At 35.0% G+C, this 26184-nt stretch overlaps 1 protein-coding gene across 3 annotated transcripts in view; it reads right to left on the reverse strand.

Moving 5' to 3' along the window:
• RPAP2 (RNA polymerase II associated protein 2) overlaps positions 1-26184 on the reverse strand; it is an 83741-nt gene that overhangs the window by 42534 nt on the left and 15023 nt on the right. For 2 of the 3 annotated variants that reach the window (XM_046000626.1, XM_046000615.1), the window contains 4 exons: positions 15789-15824; positions 12643-13618; positions 7360-7442; positions 4196-4276 (listed from right to left, as the gene is read on the reverse strand). In XM_046000626.1, coding sequence (XP_045856582.1) covers positions 4196-4276; positions 7360-7442; positions 12643-13618; positions 15789-15824 — 1176 coding nt within the window. Of the gene's footprint in view, positions 1-4195; positions 4277-5833; positions 6319-7359; positions 7443-12642; positions 13619-15788; positions 15825-26184 lie in introns of those variants that run through there. The other variant, XM_046000632.1, reaches the window with a different exon arrangement.

Raw genomic sequence — 26184 nt, forward strand, 5'->3', positions numbered from 1 at the left:
TTCATTCCCCAAAAAATGTATCAAGTACCCACTCTATATCACTGTTTCAGGCACTGAGGAAAACATAAGATCTTTTTGTGTCAAAATACAATTTCAGGCTGCCTTTGGCTCAGGTCATGATCCTGGGTCCTGGGATCTAGGCCCACAGCAGGCTTCCTGCTCAGCGGGAGGCCTGCTTTTCCCTCTCCTGCTCCCCCTGCTTGTGTTCCCTCTCTCTGTGTGTCTCTCTCTGGCAAATAAATAGATAAAATCTTAAAAAAAAAACAAACCAATTTTAATTAAAATCGGATCCAGAAAAATATCTTGACCAATACTGATGACAGTAAATCTTTACCAAGCAATTTCTGATGGAACCACTATGGTAGGTAAATCAAAGTAACATTGTGGATAAATGACTGTGATGCAATTCAGTGGAAAGGACAGCTCTATTCACAGGGGAAAGATTCTTCAAAGAGCTGAAAAAGCTGCTTTATGTGTAAGTTCTAAGAGGCTCTCAACTCTGGCTGCACATTAGAATCACCTGGGGAGCTTTTAAAGAATACTGATGTCTGGGCCCAACCCTAATCAAATGAAACTCAATCTCTAGGGGTAGAGCCAGGCATCTGTAGTTGTTAAAAGCTCCCCAGGTAATTCTGATGCACAACTGGTTTGAGAATCACTGTTTTACAAGTTCCTATTATTGATTATCATTTCAAAGGGAAGGATACGGTTATTTATGTCAACTCTTTTCCACTGCCAGTATTGACTGAAAAGATCTCTCAACATTAGTCCCTGTTATCAATATGGCACTTTTTAAAAGAGACTTCATGAAGAAGTCCTAGCCCACAAATAGTCACATACCTGCTGAAGCTGTTCCTACTAGAATTTGAAGACCCCATGAGTTATCTTACCAGAGATACTCTATATACTCTAAATAACTGACATTTTTCTAAAAAGTGGCAAAGCCAATTTAAGCAATTTTTATTAAAGCTACAGATTCTGACCTGTAAGTACTAAAGAGTAAAGATTTAAAAAACAATATCAAGGTTTCTTATATTTGTGTGTGATTAATGATCTTGTAGTTGCATCATTTCCATGCTATCTAATAAGAGTAACCACCTCAGTAATCAGAACAATCATGTCATTCAGATATACTGTTATTACCTGAACATTCACTTTCAAACCTAAACATTCTAGATGAAGTAAAAATGTCCTTATATGTTTTTGTCAGTCAGAAAAATAAAATGCTGCAGTAATCAATGATGCTTGTGAAAACCATTCATTTTATGTGTAATTAGTAAAGATTTTTGATTAGTTAGCAAAATAGATCAACAGTTAATACAAATAGTAAATACATTAAATAGATTACTTTCTTGACAATGCTATATCTGGAAAAATGCTTATATAAATTCAAATAATGTTAGGACAGAATAATAGAGATAAGATTTTATACTAATTCGATCTTTGCAGAACTCTACTATATACCAGCATTCACAACATTAAAGAAAATAACTATGGTTAAAAAGGAACAACAGGCCCCCAAATGGAGTCCCTTATGCTAAGACCAAGACTTAACAGCTAACCTAACAGTAGTTTTAGCCTCTCCCAGGAGTGGAGTTTTAAACCCATCAGTCTGGAATTTTCTGATCTCCACTAAGGAAGTAATCTGCATGATAAGACCCTCTGCCTTTCCCTCTAAGGGAAGGTGACCTTGAGCAGAAACAAACCTTTATTTTTTTTTCCTAATAACTTCCGTGTTCTGTCCCATTTCTGCCTACAAATGCCTTCTATTTTGTACAACCCCTCTGAACATCCTTCCATTTGTTAGATGAAATTCTGCTTATTTCATTAATCACTGAATAAAGTCAATTAGCTCCTTAAAAATTGACTTGATTGAATTTTTGTTAACAGCTTTAAGGGCTACATTTTAATTTTATTACTGCCATTTAAGTTATAAATCTTCAAGAAAATGGCCTATTGGGGAATTCTTAGAATCTTGCGATGATGAATTTAACACATCACTTCAAAATATCCTGAGATGCAAAAGTACTAAATTATGTAAATAGATATGTAATAATCTTAATACAATCTTTAATCAAAATAATAAAAATGTTGGGGTGCCTGGGTGGCTCAGTGGGTTAAGCCTCTGCCTTTGGCTCCGGTCATGGTCTCAGGGTCCTGGGATGGAGCCCTGCATCAGGCTCTCTGCTCAGCAGGGAGCCTGCCTCCCCCCTCTCTCTCTACCTGCCTCTCTGCCTATTTGTGTTCTCTCTCTCTCTCTCTCTCTCTGTCAAATAAATAAATAAATAAAAACTTTAAAAATAATAAAAATGTTAAGACAAAACTGTTAAGAGTAAACTAAAGCACCCTGAACACATTCTGTTGAGTCAAACTTCACAATAAAAGACTCTACAAGAATGTCTTAAAACAACTCCTAAAGTCTTGAGTCTATAAAGGCTAAATATTTAAATATAAAGTGGTACAAATGATCCTCTCAGAAGATTAAGATAAGGTTTTTTGAGATTTGCCTAAACTATGAATCCTAGATCCTTCTAGTATACATCTTATTGAAAAACAGTTTCCTGAATCACTTCGTGGCATACAAAAATGTTAGTGATGTTTTTAAAGGTGTTGGTTGAAAGTGAATGGCTATTTGGTTTTACTGATATATATGGTACAGTGACTATAAGAGAAATCTAACAGTTAACAATACCAAGAAATAATTTCTGTAGTGTAATTTTAACTTCAAAAATATTATTACTACTGTTGATAACAATAAACCCTAACGATTATTTATTGGATGGAATGATTCTTCTAATTTAGAAGTTTGTTCAATGTTGGTGCTATCTAGTTTCAGCCATAGGCAAGCAATGATTTTAATATTTGGTCACTGGCATTTGGCTAAAATGTATATCTGGTGCACCTCTATGGATAGGGTGTTTAGAGGCCTATCCTTATGCTTCTTGGTACAGAACACAGCCTTAGCCTGGGTATTTTCACCTTGATGGTTTTAGAAAAATCCCAACTGCTCTGTTTCTTCCTTTCTTTGTACTTCTTATCACTTCAAATCCGTTCCACACAATTCAATATTAAACTACCCACTGTTTTTGTACTGTTCACTGTGCTCAACTTATTTTCTAACAGGAGAGTTCTTCCTTGAGGGTGGGCATAGTGCTTCTTCTGCATTGCCTATAGTGTGTAGCAGCACAGTGCTGGTCATTTGATCTCTATCTACTAATTCACTAAGATTCAATATGTTACTGGCTAACCACCTTTGTGTCTGAGACACCATTTTCCTTCTTAATTTTAGGCTATTCTATAAATAAACAATCCAAAACTAACTATATCAAGGTTTGAACAAAGAAGATGCTGCATTTAATGAAAGATAATGTTTAGTGAAGAAGAAAATAGAATACTATTCTTAGATCTAAGACACTGAAGGTAAGTCACTTTTTTCATGTTTTTGTTCTTAGAAAGCCCTCTTGCTCAACTATAGACCCCAACAGTTAAAATCAGAACTAGACAAGACTTAACATAGGCTTAACAAAACTCATGTCTTAATTAAAACCCAATGTGCTTATTTCTTATTGTACTTTCTTGAGGCATTGATGAAGGTGTTTTGCAATGCTCCAGAACACCCAAACTGCCAGACCAGAAAAGCCATGATAGCAAATGCCTAGGAATAAACCTAGGATAGGAATGCCTAGAAGACTACATCCCACATGTGTCCTTCCCTGCCCACGATTATGGGCTGACCACATAGTGATCTTGACCCATGATCATATGCTCCCTGATGCTTTCTTGCATGGACCTTCCTAAATCTCTCCTTATAAAACTCTAGGAGTCCATCTTGTGCGTGGAGAGACTGGTTGTTAAGACCTGCCATCTCCCCTGGCAGCTGGCACCCAAAATAAATCTTTCCCTTTGTCTTTTCCAAACTTCTTGTCTCTTCCAAACTCTTGGCTTCTCTTGGGACAAGTATATCCAAGTTTGCTCAACAAAAGTGTGGGCAAACCCAGCCAGGAGCTATGCTTTTATCAGTCCAGCCCCCTCGGGATTTCCTAGGATGGAGCAGTTGGCTCTGGGTTTACCCATTCATTTCCTGAGTTGGGGGCTATGATAGATTATTAGGGAACATAGTCTTTCTATGGATTCTGCAAGGCAATCACAAGAAGTCAAAATAAATGAGAAGCAAAATTTTAGTATTAACACCAACCTGAAAGTTCGGATGAGATTTTTAAGTTGTGCATAAATATCTCGTAATGTGATCTGAAGAGGCCCCAAAAGTCCAGGGACTCTGAAAAGAAAAAATTATATTTCTTTTAAAATATAATTTATTTATATAGACATATTCTTTGAGTCTTGCCTAAGTCTGGATTTTTCCCTAAGTAATAATGGCACTTAGGTAGAAGCAGTTAAGCTAGCTTCTGACTGATGAGAACTCATAAGGATACATTTCATAATAATCCTGTACTCCACTCTGTAGTCTACACTACTGTGTGAGGCACTGAAAAATATTATCCTGGCTGCTACCTATATTCTTATACTTGTTTTTCTTACCTTTACTTTCCAACTAATTAGATTAAATGGAAAGAACACAAGGCCAGAGGAACTGGACCCCCCAACTGTCCAATTTAGGAGTATGACCTATTTCTCCTTGAAATCCTTACAGTGGGAGTAGAAACTGATATATTTCTAGAGAGCAATTTGCCAATACATGTTAACATTTTAAATATGGATATTCTTTAACCCAACAGTTTTACTATGAAAAAATTTACCCTAAAGAAATAATCAGATAAACATAAAAAAGATGCTTATTGCAAAAATATTTTTAGTAGTGAAAAATCAAAATAAATTATGATATAAACATATAGTAGAATATAATAAAACCTTTAAAACGATAATGTGAATCTATATTTTTTAGCGCGGACAGATATTCATGGTGTGTTAAGTGAAAAACGCATATGTAGTATTGTCCCATTTTTATAAAAACATATATATAATGACACTATACATGATAGATAGTATAATTCAAACATTCCTCCCAGGGTTTTAGTATATTTCATTCCTCCCAGGGTTTATACTATAACAGAGAGAACCAAAGGAAATAAATATATACACACACACATATATATTATGTATGTGTCTGTTAAATATCAAAATATTAATAGTAGTTACTGTTCAGTGGGATTACAGATGATCTTCACTTTCTTCTTTAAACCATTTTGTACTGCCTAAATCTTCTGCAATAAGCATGCATTACTTTTTTTTAAAACTTATTATAAAATTATAAAGTTTCAGATATATTTCAAAATGGAGAAAATAGCAATAACCACATAAATCTATTCCCAGATTCAACTTCCTAATATTTTGCTAAACTTATTTCATTTTTTTCCTTCCTTCTTTACTTTTTTGGCCAGTATTCTTTTAAAGTAAATCCCTGATGTCAAGTCATTTGGCCCCTAAATATTTATTTATCTCTAAATACAAGGGCATTTTCTTACATAATTGCAATAAAATTATCATACCTAACCAAATTAACAATTTCTTAATATCATCTAATACATAATACATATTTCATTTTCTTCAATTATCTTTTTTTTTTTTTTTTTTTTTTTTTTTTTTTTTTATATATATTTTTTATTTGTCAGAGAGAGAGAGTACACACAAGCAGGCAGAGAGGCAGGCAGAGAGGAGGAAGCAGGCTCCCCGCTGCGCAAGGAGCCCGACGCGGGACTCGATCCCAGGACCCCAGGACCACGACCCGAGCCGAAGGCAGCGGCTCAACCCACTGAGCCACCCAGGCGTCCCTCAATTATCTTTTTTAAAAAAAGGTCGTTTACAACTGTTTTGTTCCAATCAGAAATAAAAAAGTCTTACTTTTATTATTTTTTTTAAAAGTCTTACTTTTATAATGAGAAAAAACTGAAATGCTTTCATTAATAACCAAAAAAATCCTCTATGTCAATAATTATTTTGTTTTTAGTGTTTTTTTGTGTATTTCCACAAGTTATTCTACCTCTTCTCAAATTTAGTTCTTGAGCTATTATCAATAATTCCGTCTTCTGGCATGGCAACTTCGGCATCTTCTATTGCGGCCAAAGCCCAGAAGAAACAGAATTCCTTTGATAGCATAACTATGAAGTCTTAAATTTAAAACTGGGTACTTTCATTAGCTAAAAAGTCTCGAAAACTACTTTCAGATAAATCCCTATCTACTGAGTACATACAAGTATCAATAATCCAACCTAACTTTCAAAACCTGTGTAACCACAATCAAGGATTGGTATCTTCTTATCCTATGAATCAGACATATAGTGACTTCTACGGTTTTCCAACCTAATAGCAAACAGAAACAAATGTCTAAGTATGAGGACCATATAAAAGAAAATTAATAACAAACTTAGGATTATCTGGAAGGAGCCTAACATAAGAGAAACTCAATAAATATTAAATAGTTACTTAAAATGTAAAACTTGGAGGAGTAGGCTGCTCAAAATATGAAGGCTTCCAGAAGATATGTTCTTCTTACCATTGAACTACTACAAAATTAAGACTACTCCACAAGCACAGCCTTTTTTTTTTTTTTTTAAGATTTTAAAGTAATCTCGACACTCAGCATGGGGCTCGAACTCACAGCCCTGAGTGAGATCAAGAGTTGCACGCTCCACCCAAAGAGCCAGCCAGGTGCTCCTAATCCATATATAGACCTTAAACAATGACAGAAAACACCTTTCCATTTTTTCTGCTAAGAAAAAAATAGAGATTAAAAAGTTCAAGACGGCCCTCACATCTCTGGAAAAAAGATTTCAAACTTCTTTTGAAAGACAAACCAAGATTACAATTTTTAAATGTCATTTATGACTGGGCTAATTACAAGAAAAATAATTTCCACCACAGGAAGTTTAAAACTAAAGTGCAAAGTTGACTTGAACAAAAACTCTTAAGTTGCCGAGTGTGAAATGGTTCTATAAATATGTATGCAGAGTTAGTTAACAGACCGTTAAAACTTCATAAAGTTTCATTCACATGTGAAACTGATGTGACACATATACCACAAATCAGTATTTAAATGGTTTAGCTTTGATATTTTTTTCCCTGACTTCACTGGATTATGAAGTGGAAGTGACACAGTTTAGTTTTCTACTCCCATAATCTCAACCTTCCTCTTCATTATGTGCTTCTGTATCTTCTACACAAGACAAAATTTCAATATTTCCTTGGCAGGATATCTTAAAAAATCTCAACTTCTCCAGTAACTTTTCAAATTATTTTTCAAACTGTTTAAAATTCAAGGATAAAAGTTAATATAAATTATGAACCCACAAATACCAAGTTAATTTTAAATATTGTAAAGTGGAATGACAATTACATACTTACACTTTACTCAACTTTTCAAGTACGATGCGTTTTCTAATCTGGTTCTGAGAACTTGAATCTATCAGTGGAAAGGTGGGATCATGCTAAAATCACATTTTTAAACAAAACAAAGCAAAATCGTGAATTTACATTCTTCTTTGATAAGAACTATAAACATTAAAGCACAAAAATTCATACCTGAGGTATGGCAGAATAAAAACTAGACTTGAGAATTATTAGATTTAAATTTGAGCATTGGCTCAGTCATTGGGCTGATGTGAACTTGAGTCATATGCCTGCTTTTGAGAATTTTTTCTTACCTGTATTAAGGGATACTAATACCTTCTTTATTAAACGAGAAAATGTATACAAAAGAACTCTGTAAACTACTAAATGCTATACAAATGTTGGAGATCAAAGCCTTTAAAATTAGCAAATACAAAAAAATAAATAAAATTAGCAAATACTATATATATATATACACACACACACCATATACACATACATATATTATGGGGAATTCCACCTCTAGAAATGGGATACAAAATAATTCTAACCATTCTTCCTGCTGAGAACTGAAAAAACACTGGGAAAATACCCACATTTGATTGAAAACATCAGAGACTAACAAAGCAGTAAAGAATTAACACCAGAGATTCTAGAGAAGGTAATTCCAGAGAGGGCAGTGACTAATTCCAGAAGAAGCAATTTAGATACTGAGAACCTGAGCATTGTTTTTCTAAAAAGCATTAAAGCTTGGGGAAATGCCAAGAGCGGAGAGGTACTAGCAACCCTTCCCTCCAAGCTCAACTTAGGAGGACCAAACTCTAGCACTAAGAATGAATGGGGGGCGCCTGGGTGGCTCAGTGGATTAAGCCACTGCCTTCGGCTCAGGTCATGATCTCAGGGTTCTGGGATCGAGCCCCGCATCGGGCTCTCTGCTCTGCGGGGAGCCTGCTTCCTCCTCTCTCTCTGCCTACTTGTGATCTCTCTCTGTCGAATAAATACATAAAATCTTAAAAAAAAAAAAAAAAGAATGAATAGGAAACTGGCTCTTTCAGGGACTGAAGTACAGCTTCAAATCATCTTAATCCCTCATTGAATAAAGCGATTTAGAACTGCTACAAATCATGTGCCTGAAGCAAAGAGAAATCTGTTTTAGAGGAAGATAACATCGGTTTGGTCTCAAGTTATCTGTAATTTTTAACATACAATGTTTGCCATAAATAATAAAATAAGACAATATGGTTAAAATCTCAAACATTATCCCATAGAAAACAGCCCCCAGGGAATCCAGAAAATGATGTTATCAACTTTATTTAAAATACCTACATTGGGGGCGCCTGGGTGGCTCAGTGGGTTAAGCCTCTGCCTTCAACTCCGGTCGTGCTCCCAGAGTCCTGGGATTGAGCCCCGCATCGGGCTCTCTGCTCAGCAGGGAGCCTGCTTCCTCTTCTCTCTCTGCCTGCCTCTCTGCCTACTTGTGATCTCTCTTTCTCTGTCAAATAAGTAAATAAAATCTTAAAAAAAAAATACCTACATTGAGGGGCGCCTGGGTGGCTCAGTCATTAAGCATCTGCCTTCAGTTCAGGTCAGTGAAAAACTCCAACTGAATACGAACTATAAATCATCTTACAGGATTTAAAATATAGAGAGAATAAAAACAGACAATAAGAGCACCTAAACACAGGGTAAATAGAATTACAGTTTCTAAGGTACTATCTAGGAAGCAAAAAAACTAACTTATATTGGACTTTTATAATAATTCAGTTAATTCAGGTTTTCATCTTTAGAGTAACCACTTCTGATTAGTAAAATAAAGTATAAAAAGCAAGCTAATAGAGAGTTAACAATGAAATAATACTTGAATATTTATTATTTTGTTGAATATTTAATTCAACAAAAGCAGGGAAGGAGAGAAAGAGGAACAAAGAACAGATGAGACAAGCAGAAAGCAATGAGTAAGATGGCACAAACCCAAATATATCAATTATGACACTGAATGTAAACAGACTAAATTCTCCACATAAAAACAATTACCAGCCTAAGTAAAAAAAGGCAGTCCTGAAAATACTAATAAAAGAATGCTAATGCTAGCAAAACAGACTGTAAGAAAAAAACCAAAAACTTACCAATGCAGAGAAAGGTCACTCATAATACTGAGGTTCGATTTACTAGGAACACATAACAATCTTTTTTTTAATACCATATAACATGGTCTCAAAATATTAAAAGTAAAATTCACCAAACCTAACGTAGAAATAATCCATAATTATGATGAAAGATTTTTTTTTTTTAGATTTTATTTATTTATTTGACAGAGATCACAAGTAGGCAGAGAGGCAGGCAGAGAGAGAGGGGAAGGGAAGCAGGCTCCCTGCTGAACAGAGAGCCCTATGGGGGCTTGATCCCAGGACCCTGGGATCATGACCTGAGCTGAAGGCAGAGGCTTTAACCCACTGAGCCACCCAGGTGCCCCAATGATGAAAGATTTTTGACCTACCTCTCCCACTTCTCTTAGTAACTAACAGAATGAGCAACACCTCTCCCCACCTTCCCCCAATCAATAGTGTTTCTCAAACTGTAATATGCACACATTTCCCTAAAGGAAAATAATGAAATCTGACCCATACCCCTCATCATAAAAATCAATTCCAGGATGAAAGGAAAAACAATCTAGAAGATGAAGTAACCTGGGCTAAACAAAGATTTTTAAAGAAGTCACTAAAGGGAACAATTAATAACTTGGACCCAAGATATCATTAATGAGAGTGAAAAGGCAAGTCTCAGAGTAGAAGATATTTGTAAAACACATTAACTAAAAATGGGTTTGAATCTTGAATAAAGAATTCCCTCAAAATCGGTAAGAAAAAATACTTAGATATTCCAACAGATAAATGGGAAAAAGACTTGAAAAGACACAAAAGTGACATTCTAAATGGTCAAAAAGCAAGTAAAACCATGCTCAACTCATTAATGATTAGAGAAATGTATTATAATCAAAAACGGTACCACTGAAATGGTGAGAATTAACAATGTCAAGTACCGATCAAGAATGTGGATCATGGAAATTCTCATACAGCTGTAGTAGACTAAAAACTGGCAAAACTCTTTTGGAAAACCGGCATCATCCAGTATAGCTGCATATACACATACACTGTGACCCAAAAGTTCCAGTTCTAGATACACACCCAACAGAAATACACATTCCTTAGAAGAGAGACAGAGATAAGAAAGTTCATAACACTACAGCCCTAAACTGGAAAAGCCTAAATCCTCATTAACATGAATAAATTGTGGCCTATTTCTATGAGATACTATGCAGCAATGAAAGAATGAACTATAGCCACATGGAAAAACACAAAAAATGACTCATGAACTAACATTGCATGAAATAAACAGGAAACCAAAGAACATATACTATATGAATTTACTAGAGTTCAAAACTGGCAAAATGAATCCATGTTATAATAGTTACTCATTTTGGAAAGAGGTAATAATTAGGAGAAGACATAGTGGGGCTTTTGTTTTACTCAAATTTCTTGGCCTGGGTAATGATTATAAAGCTGTGTTCCTTTGTGATAATAAATGGCACACTTACTATTTGCATTATACTTCAATGAAAAAGTTTTAAAATATTATGCAACAGAGGAACAGTCAATTTTCTTAAGTAATTTTTTCTGCTTAAGGCTTAAAGCACAAAAATGATAAAACAAATGATACATTAATGTAGCTTAATGCAGCTAGTGACAGAGATCAAGGTTTCTCTAAGCTTATTATAAAACTTACAAATATTGTATAATGATACAATTGAAGTGATTTAAAATAATAGTACTGGGCTAGGGAGCATTCTGCAGCAGTAAAAAAATTTCTAAATTTTTACCGTACTTCTACTCTCTTTGTAAATCTCCAAATATGTTCTTAAATTTAGAGCCACATTTACTCAGAAATCTTTAATAACAAAAGTTCTGTCAGAAAAACAAGGTTACTGCCCACTCCTCTTGATGCCAAATAACTTCATTTCTCAAGCTATACATGAAAATAAAAATGGGTAAGAGAAATACTGAGAGAATCCCTCCCCCTTAATCTCAGCAACATACATTTAATCTCTACAGATAATTATTATTCACTGAGTACTAATTGTATATCAGGTACTGTGATAAATGCTTTACATAATTTTTAAAATTCTTAACAACTGAAAAAGGAAAGCTATTTATATATAGTCCCATTTACAGATGAACACTCAAATTTAAGAGACCAATTTTTCATATAGCTAGTAAATGAGAGAGCAGATATTAAAATCTAGGTCTGATGTGTTCCTTCCATTTTCTCTTATGTCTATTATTTCCCAATATGTCTCCTTTACTACATTATTTTCATTGATATTATTTTGAACGGGCATGCTGGCCAAATACTATACAGATAAATATTTTACCATTCAACTAGTAAGTCTACTCCACTGTGTACAGACCCATGGAAATGAAATACAAAGATACATGCTCCATGTAGAGATTTTAAAGAATATAAGAATACAAAGAATATCTGTTGGTGGGGGAAAAAAAAGCCTCTCCAGAGAGTTTACATATTATACAAAGAACCAGGTTTTTTTTTTTTTTTAAAGATTTTATTTATTTATTTGACAGACAGAGATCACAAGTAGGCAGAGAGGCAGGCAGAGAGAGAGAGAGAGGAGGAAGTAGGCTCCCTGCATAGCAGAGAGCCTGATGTGGGGCTCGATCCCAGGACTCTGGGATCATGACCTGAGCTGAAGGCAGAGGCTTTAACCCACTGAGCCACCCAGGCGCCCCAAAGAACCAGGTTTTAAAGAAAGCTTTATCCCACAATTCTAGGCTACTCCTATATTAGAGAAAAATACTACACATTTATGAAATTTCCTGGGTGCAAATTTCAACTTATTTGGAAAATTGTAATGCCAATACTGGAGATGGCATTTAAAAAAAAAGATTATATTTATTTATGAGACAGAGAAAGAGCACACAAGTAGTGGGGGTGGGGAGGCAGAAGAAGAGAGAGAATCTCAAGCAGATTATCCACCAAGCAGGGAGTCGGATGTAGGACTTGATCCCAAGACCCTGAAATCACAACCTGAGCCAAGGGCATACACTTAAGGGACTGAGCCACCCAGGTGCCTCTGGAGAGGGCACTTTAAACCAAAAAACTGATAAACTAAACAAACCTGAAAAGTTAACGATTATTTCTTTAATGTTACTGTTTCAATATTTGTTATGGTGAGTGTCCCATATGCTAGCAACACAGAAAACTTAAATCATCGTTAAGACATACCTCTTCAGAGTCTTGTGATTTGGTGGTTTCTTCATTCAAAACATATCGTCCTCTGTAAAACTCCCTTATCCTCAGATTTAATGTTTCAGTTTCTTTTTTCAAGTTCTCATAACTTGGCAGTGGTTTAATGGCTGTATCTGAGGCCCTAAAAGGTAAAGACTCATCCAAGCTGTTCTGAGATTCCTGCAAGGCAGGAGAATGTTTATCTGAGTTAGAGCATATGTCATCTTCATCAAATTCTTCTTCTTTAGCCAGAGGGGATGAAGAGAGTTTCAGACACAAAGAAGCATAATTTTGGCCATACAAAAACCTCAAAGTTTCTTCTGTCTTCCACTCAGTCAAAGTCTCTTTCAGGACTTTAAGTAAGTTTGCCTTGGCAACTTCGGGACACATCTGCACCGGCCTAGAGGCTGACCTAGAAACTTGGTTTGATTTGGCAAATTTTCTCTTAAAATGCTCAGCACTTTTCTTACTTATGCCTACTAGAGTTATTTTTGAACTACTGTATTTATTTTCAGAATTTTCTGTAGCTTCTAATTTTTCTTGCAAAGAAAAATTTGAAGAAATCTGAGTACTTACTTGCTGCAAAGAAAAATTTGAAGAAATCTGAGTACTTACTTGCTGTAAAGGAAGTTCACAAGCAGCAGCTTTCCCATGACTATCTAATCTGCAATTGCCTAGCTGCTCAGTAACATCTATTACAGTCTCTTCTTTGTCTTCACATTTGGAGTTAGCTTTCTGACCAGTTTTCTTTTTCATTATGCTTTTTTTGGGCAGCTGTGGACTTATACCTGTTGCATTTGGTCTGTTTCCTGGTAGAATGGTGGAAACAAAGTCTTGCTCATTTTCACTGCTACTATCACTATGTGAGCTAGAAGCACTAGATTCATAATGCTTCTCAAAATGGCCAGGATTGTCAATATCTGATGTTTTAATGGCCTTAGTGCATAACTGTACTTCCTTTCCAGAATGGCCACTGTAGAAGGAAAAAAAAACATTAACTATAATGGAAAAGCAAAATGTGCCATAGCATTTATATTTTGTAACTTTCAAGGTGAAAATCTGCACTCCCTAGGCAAAGCCTTATTTATAGGCATATATATGTATACACATACATATATACACATTTCCAAAAACTACTATAAACCTATTATTTCTCTATACCTTATTTGATATAATTCCACCATCTTCTTTCCATTTTTTTCCCCTATTACTTAAAAAGTGTTAAGAGTACAGCAAAGGAAAAAAATTCCATCCTAATGAATTACGTTGATTTTTGCCCATATATTTCTGTGAATATTTAATATATCCTTTTTTTTTTTAATATTTTATTTATTTGACAGAGAGAAATCACAACTAGGCAGAGAGGCAGGCAGAGAGAGAGGAGGAAGCAGGCTCCCCGCGGAGCAGAGAGCCCGATGCGGGGCTTGATCTGGATCCTGGGATCATGACCTGAGCCGAAGGGAGAGGCCCAACCCACTGAGCCACCCAGGCGCCCCTAATATATCCTTTTTTAAGATTTTATTTATTTGACAGAGATTACAAGTAGGCAGAGAGGCTCTTGAGCAGAGAGCCCGATGTGGGGCTCAATCCCAGGACCCTGGGATCATGAGCTGAGCTGAAGGCAGAGGCTTTAACCCACTGAGCCACCCAGGCGCCCCTCATATATCCTTTTGAAAAAAAGGTTTTCTTTTAAAAACTTCACTCTTGCTTTGTCAAAAAAATGTATTACAGAAACTCTGCTTAGATCTTGAAAGATAACAGGCTAAAAAGACATATTTAAACATTTTCCAATTCTGGTTGATAGTTATACAATTTCATAGATAGAACAAAAAGCACTAGAAAGTCATAGCAGAAAATAAAGTCAGCAAATTAACATTTACTGATGAAAGATATATTTGAAAACCCAGAGTTACAACAGAAGGCTAACAATAAAAAAAAATAGTTTTCCCTTTGATTATGTTCCTTCAATTTTCAAATAAGCTTAAAAAAATATTAAGAATTGTGAAAGAATGAAGGAAAAGAGAAGCTGTATATATACAAACTTGAGATATGCAATGATAGATAAGCAGGTACTTTCAAGGAAATGCACATTATCAAAACTTTAAAAGATTAGGATAAGGATTCTGGGTCAAGCGGGGGCATTGGGTGGTAAAAGAGTAAAAAAAAAAGGAGTATATGGGAACTTTCTACTTTTCAGGCAATTTTTCTGTAAACTTAAAATTGCTCCCTAAAGGTGCTATTAATTTTTTTAAATGATTAAAGAATAAGATGAAATAAAATAATGCAATAGTAATGAAAAAAAGAAGTGTGTTAGGTAAAAGTATAAAAAAAAAACAAAAAAACAGAGTTGAAAGTAAGGTTGTGGATGGGAATAAAGAAAAAATGACAAGTCTATTTAGTATTAGATATCACTTTTTTAGTTAGAAGCTAGCCTATATATAGCCATGGGATTATCTCCTGCATCTGAAGTATAATTTCAAAAAAATTAGAACACTTTGACTTACAGGTTTCATACTTTCTCTTAGAAATTTAAGGTAATTATATTTTTCTATATTAAAATAATTAAAAATATTTATCAATAATTATCTCTCATATGTGCTCAATTCCAAGAAGCAACTAATAACCAGGAAAATTTATCCTGATAAAAGATTAAAAAAAAAAAGTCTTTTAAGAGATGGTTATAGTTAGGCAAACACCACCACAAAGAGAGTTTAGAAAATATCACAACTTGGAATTTCTATTAATGCTATAGACACTCTTCCAAATAACAAATGATATATTAAGTTTCAAAATCCTATAAAATAAGGCTATAAAAACCTTTCAACAAATGTAATTGGTATAGTCTACTTGACAAAGAAGCACAGTATCTCAGATGGAAGCTGTGTTTGTGTCATATTTCAACAGGTTCAATTAGACTGCCTTGGTAGGAACAGCTGTACAATAAATCATACAGATCAAACATAGCATCTTATTATCACAAAAGAAAAAGCTGTACAAGGCAAATATTTCTTTGTGTGGGCTAAAATGGGCACTTATATAATGTATCAACACAGGAAGTATAAGAGCTCATATCACCTGGTTTACTCTTAATGTTTCTATTAACATGAATATACAGAAGGTAAGTAATACTGATTCAACCATACCTTTGTCCTTCCTGTAGCAGCTGAAAATCAGGATGTCTGTGACAAAACACAGCAATAGAAAATTGAAAGCAACTGATATGTCAAACATTTGAGTGTTTGTTATAAACACATTAGACAGAAAATATATCTAAAAGGAAATAGTTCATTTTAAGTTTTTTTAAGAAAAATTTGAAGGACGAAGTATGGCACTCATCTGTAAGAAATCTGGATTAATCTCTCTTTTCCAAAATTTATTCATACCCTAGGAGTAAGTTCAATTTCCATGAGCCCAGTAAAATTATCCCTGAATAATCTGACTAAAGTAACTCACTTCCTTCTGTAAATTCCAGACTCAGTATTATCCACTCAGTTAATACCTATTAATCAGATATTCATTCCTCTATAACTTAACACTAGAATTCTTATCTACATGTCTTACTTTTCTTATGTTTTAGTGTGGTTTCTTAACTAAACTACAAGCTCCTTGAGGGCAGAGATTATGTACTATAATGCTCTATTTCTTCTTTATAGTCAATTTTTATTCTCATTTCTGAGAAAGCAGTTGTATTACAGTACGGATATGAACTATGTATAGAATGTTATTTACTTTAATTCTAGGAACAATTTTGCTATGCAATACCAGAAATCATATTTGGCTGGATATCATGGATATTTAAAAAGGGGAAGAAAAAGTTCTTAGAAAGCCAACATAAAAAGGAACAAATATAATAGTGAATCTAAGAAGACAGGAAAACTCTGTAAAACACTTCTGAAGTGACTCAGAAAAAGTGCCTTCTAAAAATTACAAAACAGATTAAATAAAAGTAAATACACAAAGAAGAACAACAACAAAAAAGGAGTGATATTCCATGTTCATCAACAGAAAGACTCAATATTGTCAAGATGCCAGTTCTTCTCAACTTGATCTATAGATACAGTGCAATCCTAATCAAAATCCCAGCAAGTTATTTTGGGGGTATCACCAAATTGAGTCTAAAGTTTTGGGGGAGGCAAAAAGACCCTGAATAGCTAACAATATTGAAGGGGAAGAGCAAAGTTGGAAGACTGACATTACCTGACTTCAAGACATACTTTAAAGTTATAGTAATCAAGATAGTGTGGTAGTGGAGGACTACCAAAGAAAAGACTAATAGATCACTGGAATAGAACAGACAACCCAGAAAGAAAACCACATGATTACAGTCAATTATCTTTGACAAAGAAGGAAAAGCAATACAAAGGAGAAGACCATCTTCTCAACAAATGGTATTAGAAAAAGTGGGCACATACAAAAAAGTGAATCAAGACAAAGACCAGACACCCTTCTGACACAAAAACTAACTCAAAATGGATCATAGACCTAAATATAAAACACAAAACTATAAAACTTCTACAAGATAACCCAAGAAAATCCTTTTTACATAGGACACCAAAAACACAATCCATGAAAGAAAAAATTGATAAGCCAGGTTTCATTTAATCAGAAATTTCTGCTTTGTGAAAGATATTGTTGAGAGAATAAAAAGAAAACCATAGATTAGGAGAAAATATTTGCAAAAGATTATCCAAAATATGAAATAACTGTTAAAACTCAAGAATAAGAAAACAACTCAATAAAAATGAGTCAAAGATTTTAACAGCTCACCAAAGAAGATACAAGGATGGCAAATAAGCATATGAAAAGATGCCCTACATCATACAGCATCAGCAAAATACAAATTAAAACAATAATGAGATACCACTACACATTTATTGGAATAGCTAAAATCCAGAACACTGACAACATCACATGGTGGTGAGCACTTGGAGCAGGAGAATTCTCATTCATTGACAGTGGGAATGAAAACAGTACAGTCATTGTGAAATACAGTTTGGTGATTTCTTTCAAAACTAAACATACTCTAACCATCCAATCTAGAACTCTTGCTCCACAGTATTTACCCAAAGGAGGTGAAAACTTATGTCTACACAAAAGCCTGCACATGGATGTTTACTGCAGCTCTATTCATATCTGCCAAGACGCAGAAGCAACCAAGATGTCCTTCAGTAGGTAAATGGTTAAATAAAACTGTAGTAAATTTAGAAAAGAGAATACTATTAAGCACTAATAAGAAATGAGCCATCATCAAGCTAGGAAAAGACATGGAATAAACTTAAATCCATATTAATAAGTGAAATAAGTAAGCCTGAAAAGGCTACATACTATATAATTCCAACTATATCACCTTCTGTGAAAGATAAAACTTTGGAGATAGTAAAAAGATCAGGGGTTATGAGCGGGGTGGGAGATGAATAAGTGGAGCACACAGGATTTCTAGGACTATAAAACTACTCTGTGTGATACTGTAACGGTGGATACAAGTCATTATATATTTGCTCAGCCACAGAATATACAAAGCTTTGGGTGAACCCTAATGTAAACCATGGGCTTTGGGTGACAATGATGTATCACTATAGGCCCATTAGTGGAAACAAATGTACAATTTTGGTGGGGGATGCTGGTAATGGGGGAGGTTATACATCAATGGGGTAGGGGGTATATGTACTTTCCTCTCCATTTTGCTATGAAGTTACAATTGCTCTAAAGAATAAAGTCTACTAATAGAAAAAAAAGTAAATGTAAGAAACTAGGTGTACATGAAAGAGAAGATAAGGCATTGAGTATTAATCCCATTTAAAGGACAAAATAGGGTTGCAATTTTAAAAAGTCAAATTAAATGGACAGATGGAACCAGAGGTCATTTGAACCTTGAAAGGCTGCCAATCAAAAAATGTCAGAGTTGCCAGTATTTTTCTATATAATTAAACATAACAACATCAACCATATAATATTATCTGGATAATCCAGTCTTCTTTGGTCAGCCTTAAGCACCAGAGGCACTGTAGGGAATGGGCTCTCTCACCAATCTTCTCCTTATGTTACGGGAGGCACTACTAGATCAAGGCATTCTTTCCTATTAAATTCCTTCTCAGTACCTCACATCAGAAGGCATAAGGGATGAAATCAGTATTTGCCATCCCTGCTCTAGAGAATTCCCCTGCAGTTCAGGAATTCCCCAAGACCAACAATGAAAAATTTAGAAGGAAGGGCAAAATAAGGTAATGGGCAGTGAGCTGCCTGAGAGTAAAAATGTAATCTATTTTTGTTTCTTCCTTAGTCCCTCAGCCAATTGAGGCTAACCTTTCACAATCATCCAAATTATCCTGTTTACCCTACTTCTTCCCACTCACTAAAACTCTAGTCATAGAAGCTATCTCAGTTTGGTCTTCCTCAAAGCAAAGGACACTACTTGGATGGTGACAAGCCTTGACCGCTCCAGGGGTTATTTATAACTCCCATTAAGAGCATTTTTGGCCAAAATAATATGCCAACTTTCACAACAGAGAGTTTTATTGCCTGTTGACTACATCCTCCTACTTTCACTTGTAGTTCTCTCATTTTTCCTATCCTACATCCCCACCCAAGTCTTCTGGGCTAAAACTGTCAAGGTTCAGTACCTTGCAGTTGTCTGGCATTTGGTCCTACACTGGGATCTGAGTATCACTATAGGGAAGAAAGTATGTATAGCCAGTGATTCTCAACTGGAATTCTTATACTCAATAGCTAACCTGCAAAAGCAGAGTATATTCCATCATTCCTTCGAATATAAAATTCTGAACTATTGTATGTATGAATTATGCTGGGCATATTAAGTAATAGAAAGAATAGATTCCTATTCTTAAGGATGTTACAATTTAGTAGAAGGAAAATGACTGTTCTAAGAGCTTTACAAAGTTAATCCTCATAAGAATGAGTAGTTACTACTATTATCCTAACATTACAGATAAAAAGACTTGAGTACTAAAAGAATCAGCAATTAGTGCAAAATCACATAGCGGTAATAGTAAAGCCATGAATCAAACCAAAACAGCAGGGTTCTTAACTACGTTTTGCATCATATAATTCAAGAGACTATGTGACAAGTATGATGAAATACACATGAGCTGCTACAAGAAATTAAAGAAATAAAAATTTCTTGTTGAGCAAATGAAAAGCCTTGGAGTCAGTTGGGTCTATAAAGATTTGATACAGTTTGTATTATAAAAGCTTATCTGTGGATCTGATGTTTTTACTTCATGAACCTCTCTCTTTTTTTTTGTCTTTCCTTTCAGGGTATTCTCATACTTAAATCTAACTTTACAAAAAGCAAACCCTTCCTTTGATCATGCAGCCCCCCTCCATTTTTCATTTTAAGCTTTCTTTAAAGTCTGCACTGGTTTCCAATCCCACATCTCCTATTCAGTCATCAACCCTCTGCCTCCTGGAATCTGTATGCATTACTATATTGATAAGGCTCTTGCTAAGACCACCAGTTACCATAGAAATGCTAAATCTAATGGATCTTTTTCAGGATCCCTCCCACCACCCTTTTTAAAGTAGAAGAAAAATAATCAGTATGAAAGGAGAGTTTGAAAGAGGAAGAAAACAGGAATAAATCATGAAGCAAGCCTCAGCGAGAAAAGAATCAGTAACAGAGAAAGTACTGTATTAGCAATGAGGCAGAGAAATGAGAGAGCGTTAGAAGATAATAGTGCTGAAGGAGATTCTGCCGAATGCACTCAATCCTTTCAGTTAAGCAGTAGGTCAAATTATCTACTGTGAGTTGGGGATTGGGTTCAAAGTTTAAGAAGAGAAGTTCTGAATGTATCGGATAGCCAATAAGAAACAAACAAAACAACCATGGAAGCACACAAATGAGACTACACAAAATAAACTGGAACCGGGCCAGAGGAATGAAGAGACAGCAGACAGATCTGGGTTTAACTTCTAAATCTGTATATATGAGCCAAGTGTTCCTGAGTGAGTCACTAAATCTCTGTGAGCCTCAGTTCCATCACCCATGAAATGGGTAACAATATTTCCCAGGGATCTTCTAAAGACTGAATTAAAAGAGATAGCTTATCTAAAGCACAAAAGTGCTAAAGGAGACAGCTTATTTAAGCATGTGAGAACTTTATCCAATAAAGCACAGAAAAAAAGAATGAGTGAAGCCTGGGAAAGTAGACATGGTAGAAGGTTAAGGGAGAAAGAATCTGGGATTGTTTGAAAGGACAATACTGTAACTGCTGACTGCAGTGCCCAAGAAAGCTAATTTAATGAGGGTCTGGCCAACCTAGAACAGAGCTAAGGTAGAGACAGGAGGTCAAAATGAGGTCACAAAGCACACTCAAGAGTGATAGCTGCAGATGAGACAGAGGCTGTGGTGAGAAACGGGAAGCTCTTATTTCAAGATCTTGGAGGCAGAACAGCACATATAAGAATAGGTCTAATGGCTGAATGAAGGGGTAATCAAAATTTAAACATCCTAAATCATGAATATAATTTAAGATAGTTTTATGAGAAATATCCAGCTATACAATGACATCTTTTGAGGAACACTAAGAATTAAAAGAATATCTCTAAAGGCAAGGGGAAAAGGAGAATAAACTAAGTACCTACCATAAGGTAGATAGGGTTCTTTGTGGTATAATACACATTACATAAAATTTACCATTTAAACTATTTAGTTATAGTTCAGTGGCATTAAGTACATACATACTATTGTACAACTATCACCACCATCCATCCCCAGGGATTTTTCATCTTCCTATATTTTCTGCTAACTGGTTTTTACATTACTTCATTAATCCCCACATAACTTATGACTTTATTTTTAAAAATGAGGAATCTGAAGCTTTGAGAGGTTAACTAATTAACTAGTAAATCTAGGATTCAATTTGGGTTTTTCAAAGTCCAAGCTCTTTCTACAACATGCTACCCCTAATTGAACTCAGAAAAAAGACTCAAAGTTGTGAGGGTACACCTTTGCTTAACCTCTCTCATAGGAACTCAACATACTTCACAAGCTACTATTTTCCTCTCCTTTGTTTCATTTTTTCTGACTTCAGGTAAAAAGAACTATATGGAACATAGTTTCTAGATACTCGATGAGTAGCCTTAATCATCTCCCTGATTCCCAGTCTATAAAATGGAGAATGATACATGACACTAAAGTAAATTAGATTTGAGTTTAATGAGGTATTAAAAGAAAGGTTCAATGTAAAACTTCAATTTGTTTTGCTACAGAGCTTTAGAAAGAATGAGGCACCATGTTGCTTTCTTTTTTATCCCTAAATGAATGAAATTCAAACGCTTTTTCTTAAAAGTGTCATCTCTCTTTTTATTCTATGTACCTTTTATTCCCTTCAAAGTTTTTGTTGCCCCAGAGATAATACTCAATCTAACTCACATAAGCTGAACTTAAAAAACAAAAATAATCTTGTTAAAGTGTACGCTCAAACTGGTTCTTCATAAATACTTCGTATTATTTTCACTTAAGTATAAATTAGGTGATTAACTGTAACTTAACTATAACTGTAACTTTAGCAAAAAGAAATCTAAAATTAGAAATTACTTGTGCCAAAAAACCTGTGAATGTATGCATATAGATGTATATGTTCGTGCCGGTCAGAATATGTGTATTATATTAAACATGAACCAACAGAAGCAGCAGGCTACAATTGCCCTCTGTGGTGGAAATTCTCCAAATATAATCTGAGACATGTTAAAACCTCTTTCAGAAAGTTTTTATTCTGTATACCAAGCAACAGAAGTGGCTGTTCAGGAAGAGGTTATAGAAGTTGTTCTGCAGAGGTTTTTGGCTTCCGCACCTCTGAGATTATACTGTTTATTGCCAAGAAGCATGTGTGAAAATCCCCTACTCTGGGCCACATGATGGCGCTTTTAGCTCTGTCAGCATTAACCATTCACCCTAATTTTATCTTTTAAACCATAATTTGATTCTCAATGTTTGTCCTTTCTTCTTAGTTTTAACTTCTGATTTTTTAGGTTACAAAGAAACTTCCAAAACCTGTCAGAGCCTACAGTCAAACAAAACAGGATTTTTAAGTGTAACTATATGACTAAATGAGCATGCTGTCTCAGAGGAACACAAGTGTATGTGGTCTGTTTCTGGCCACCAAGTGGGTGAAAAATTTCTAACTCACAACATGAGAAGTATCATACTGCGTCATGACCCAACCCATCTAGGTCAATGTTCTGTCTCTGACACGGCATCAGGAGACATTTTGTGAGAAGCACTGCTGTTCTCCATGACATTAAAGCTATACTCCAGATATTTTTTCATACCTTAATAATAAAGAGAAAGTAGAAAATCTCTAAGGCCCCTTCTGACCCCAAAGCCTCAATAGAAGTATGAAGCTAAAATTCATGAATTTGTCTAAATATTTCTTAAATCTTTCTATATATATATATCTACCAATGAAGTAGTGAGCTTTCTATAATATAAAATAATATCTTAGAGATGTTAAGAGACACTACAGATTTCAGTATTTGGTATTTGCTAAGGAAATTTATATTAGCTTTCACAGCAATGTAAGAAAGACTATACTGAATTAAATTCAAAATTCTATTTCCAAATAGTGTGCAAGATCACAGTGTCCCTGAAGATATCAACTTCAAAATTTGTTCTGGACACTCTATAAAATACTCCTGTTTTTCTTCATAATTGAAAAAATTTGATCCAATACTTTAACAACTTTCATCTTTACAGACTGAGGAGTTCAAATTATTTAAGTCAGTAACTTTTATTTTAAATTCTTAAATGAGACAGACTTCCCTAAAGATAGGATAACTTTCCCTGGTCTTATGCTGATAGTTCTAATTTTCATCACTTTTATAAATAAGATATTTCCTATCTAGCAAACTTTCACCACAGTGGCAATGACTGACTCAGAACTGGAAAACATTAGAACTAAAGGGAACTAAGAGATTTAATGCTACTTTCTACTTTGCAAATGAGGAAACTGAGGCTTAGTGTTGATAACAGACTTTCTAACAGTAACACAACTAAAAACCTAAACTAGATATAACAAAATAGTACTCTTAAAACTGTGGATCAGGGGGCGCCTGGGTGGCTCAGTGGGTTAAAGCCTCTGCCTTCAGCTCAGGTCATGATCCCAGGGTCCTGGGAAAAAGGCCCGCATGGCACTCTCTGCTCGGTGGGGAGCATGCTTCCCTTCCTCTCTCTGCCTGCCTCTCTGCCTGCTCGTGATCTCTGTCTGTCAAGTAAATAAATAAAATCTTTAAAAAAAATCACTGTGGATCAAAATCAACCAATTAAGTGGGTTACCACCAGCATTTTAAAAAAGCAACAGAGTAGAAAGTATCAGAGGCTTTTTGTGTGGTAAGGACAAATGTCATTTCATAAAACTTTGTTTCAGTTATATGTATGCATTGGATCATATTGTAAAGTATATTCATGGTAAAAAATTTTGGAAGTCATTGCAATATTCCATTCTTTGGATTTTAAAATTTGCTATTAATTTGTAAAAATCTAAAATTTATTTTTATTTGATAATTATTATTAATAAAATAATAAACAAAATAATTACATTGTGATTTATGATGGTGATGCAATTTATTATGATGACACTTTAAGCTAATAAAAATAAAAATAAATGCTGCCATTTAAAAGGAACAATTTTTCCCCTTTAAAGAGAGGATCTGAATATTATACCCCATACCGTTTATGAACAGACTTTCTTTAAAAATCATATTTCCGTAGAGCTTAAATGTGCAACAGCTAGAAAGGCTTTTGAAAAGAACACTGAATTCTAGAATTCTTATCATTAGAACACTTAAAAATATCAAACATTCTCTGAAGACACAGTGACCTCTAGTGGATTCATGAAATAAACTGACATACTGCTTGCCCATAAGAATTTATAAATTATGCATGCAGATATAAAAGATACTAATATGGCTATGTACTGACAAGTATCATACATAAATAAGGGCTACAGTTACACTATGTACATTGTGACAACTGTCTATTTATAGATTACTCACTGGTTACTTCCAGTCAATGTATTCCTGGCATTGTTCAGACCCTATCATTAGCTTAAGAAATAAATACATTTAATCTTTCTGAGCACGTTTGATAAAGATGTTGGGTTAAATTGTCTCTAAGGGCCTTTCAGCTTTTTTTTTTTTTAAGATTTTTATTTATTTGACAGAAAGAGATCACAAGTAGGCAGAGAGGCAGGCAGAGAGAGGGGGAAGCAGGCTCCCTGCTGAGCAGAGAGGCTGGGTCCCAGGACCCTGAGACCATGACCTGAGCTGAAGGCAGAGCCTTAACCCACTGATCCATCCAGGTGCCCCCTTTTCAGCTCTTTAATTGTGATTTTTTCTTCCCCAATTCATCTTGTACACCAATGTCAGATCAAATTTGTTCAAAAGCATTTGAAGGTTCCCCAATACTTGTCCCCATTAGAATAAATACAATTTGTTTCACTTGTGTACTTGTTAAGCCATCCCATTAACATTATTTCCATTTAAATTCACAGATTTGAGGTGCCTCCTTAGTGTAATAGGCAGCGTGTCAGTCTCATAAATTCACAGATTTGGTTTCATAAGTATGTGTGCGCTCGTACAGGTGTGGGTAGATTGTCGTATACTAAGCATATACTACACACACTGAATATAAACTAAGTTGATTTGTTTAGATTAAGGAAACCAAGGCCATTTTCATCTTTCTTTTTTAGTGAGGTAGGGAAGGGGATATAAAGTAGAATTTTAAGAATCACAAATATAAAGTGACAGTTTCATATTCTGGGAAAAGGTGGGCATTCTGAACACAGAATAAGATTTTAGGGAAAAAGAGGGAAGAACAGTTTTAAATTAGCTGAAGGAAGTACCAATAATTATATCTGAAGAATATAAAGATGACAGAAAGGCTGGTTTGGTAAATGATTTTAAAGCAGATATGAGGATAGGCTAAATTTAACAAGTAGAAAAGATATCACTGGAAACAACGTTAAGGATAACTCAAGGACACGCTGGTTTTAACAGTTGAGGAAGAGAATACGTAGCTGTCATAAGACTAAGGAGGCGATGAGCAGCTCTGCTGAAAGAAATGTTAAGAAAGAAAAAAAAAGTAGGCGCCTGGGTGGCTCAGTTGGTTAAGCGACTGCTTTTGGCTCAGGTCGTGATCTTGGAGTCCTGGGATGGAGTCCCGCATTGGGCTCCCTGCTTGGCAGGGAGTCTGCTTCTCCCTCTGACCCTCCCCTTCTCACGCTCTCTCTCTTAAATAAATAAATAAAATCTTAAAAAGAAAAAAAAGTGAAGGTGCTCTTAGGTCCCCAGTCACCTTGGACAACGCTATAATCCTTTATCCTCCAAATAAAAAAGTCAGGCTGGTGGAGAAATAGTGAACAATTTAGTCTTCATTATGTGTAATTCACTTAACAAAGGCTATATGGTGGTATGTTTTACAAAATCTCTTTTTTTTCCGGAGAAAGAGAGAGAGAGAGTGAACAAGGCGGGGGGGGGGGGGGGCTGAAGAAGGGGTAAAGGGAGATAACCTTAAGTAGACTC

The sequence above is a fragment of the Meles meles genome, chromosome 1, assembly GCF_922984935.1.
Source record: "Meles meles chromosome 1, mMelMel3.1 paternal haplotype, whole genome shotgun sequence".
Classification (NCBI taxonomy): domain Eukaryota; kingdom Metazoa; phylum Chordata; class Mammalia; order Carnivora; family Mustelidae; genus Meles; species Meles meles.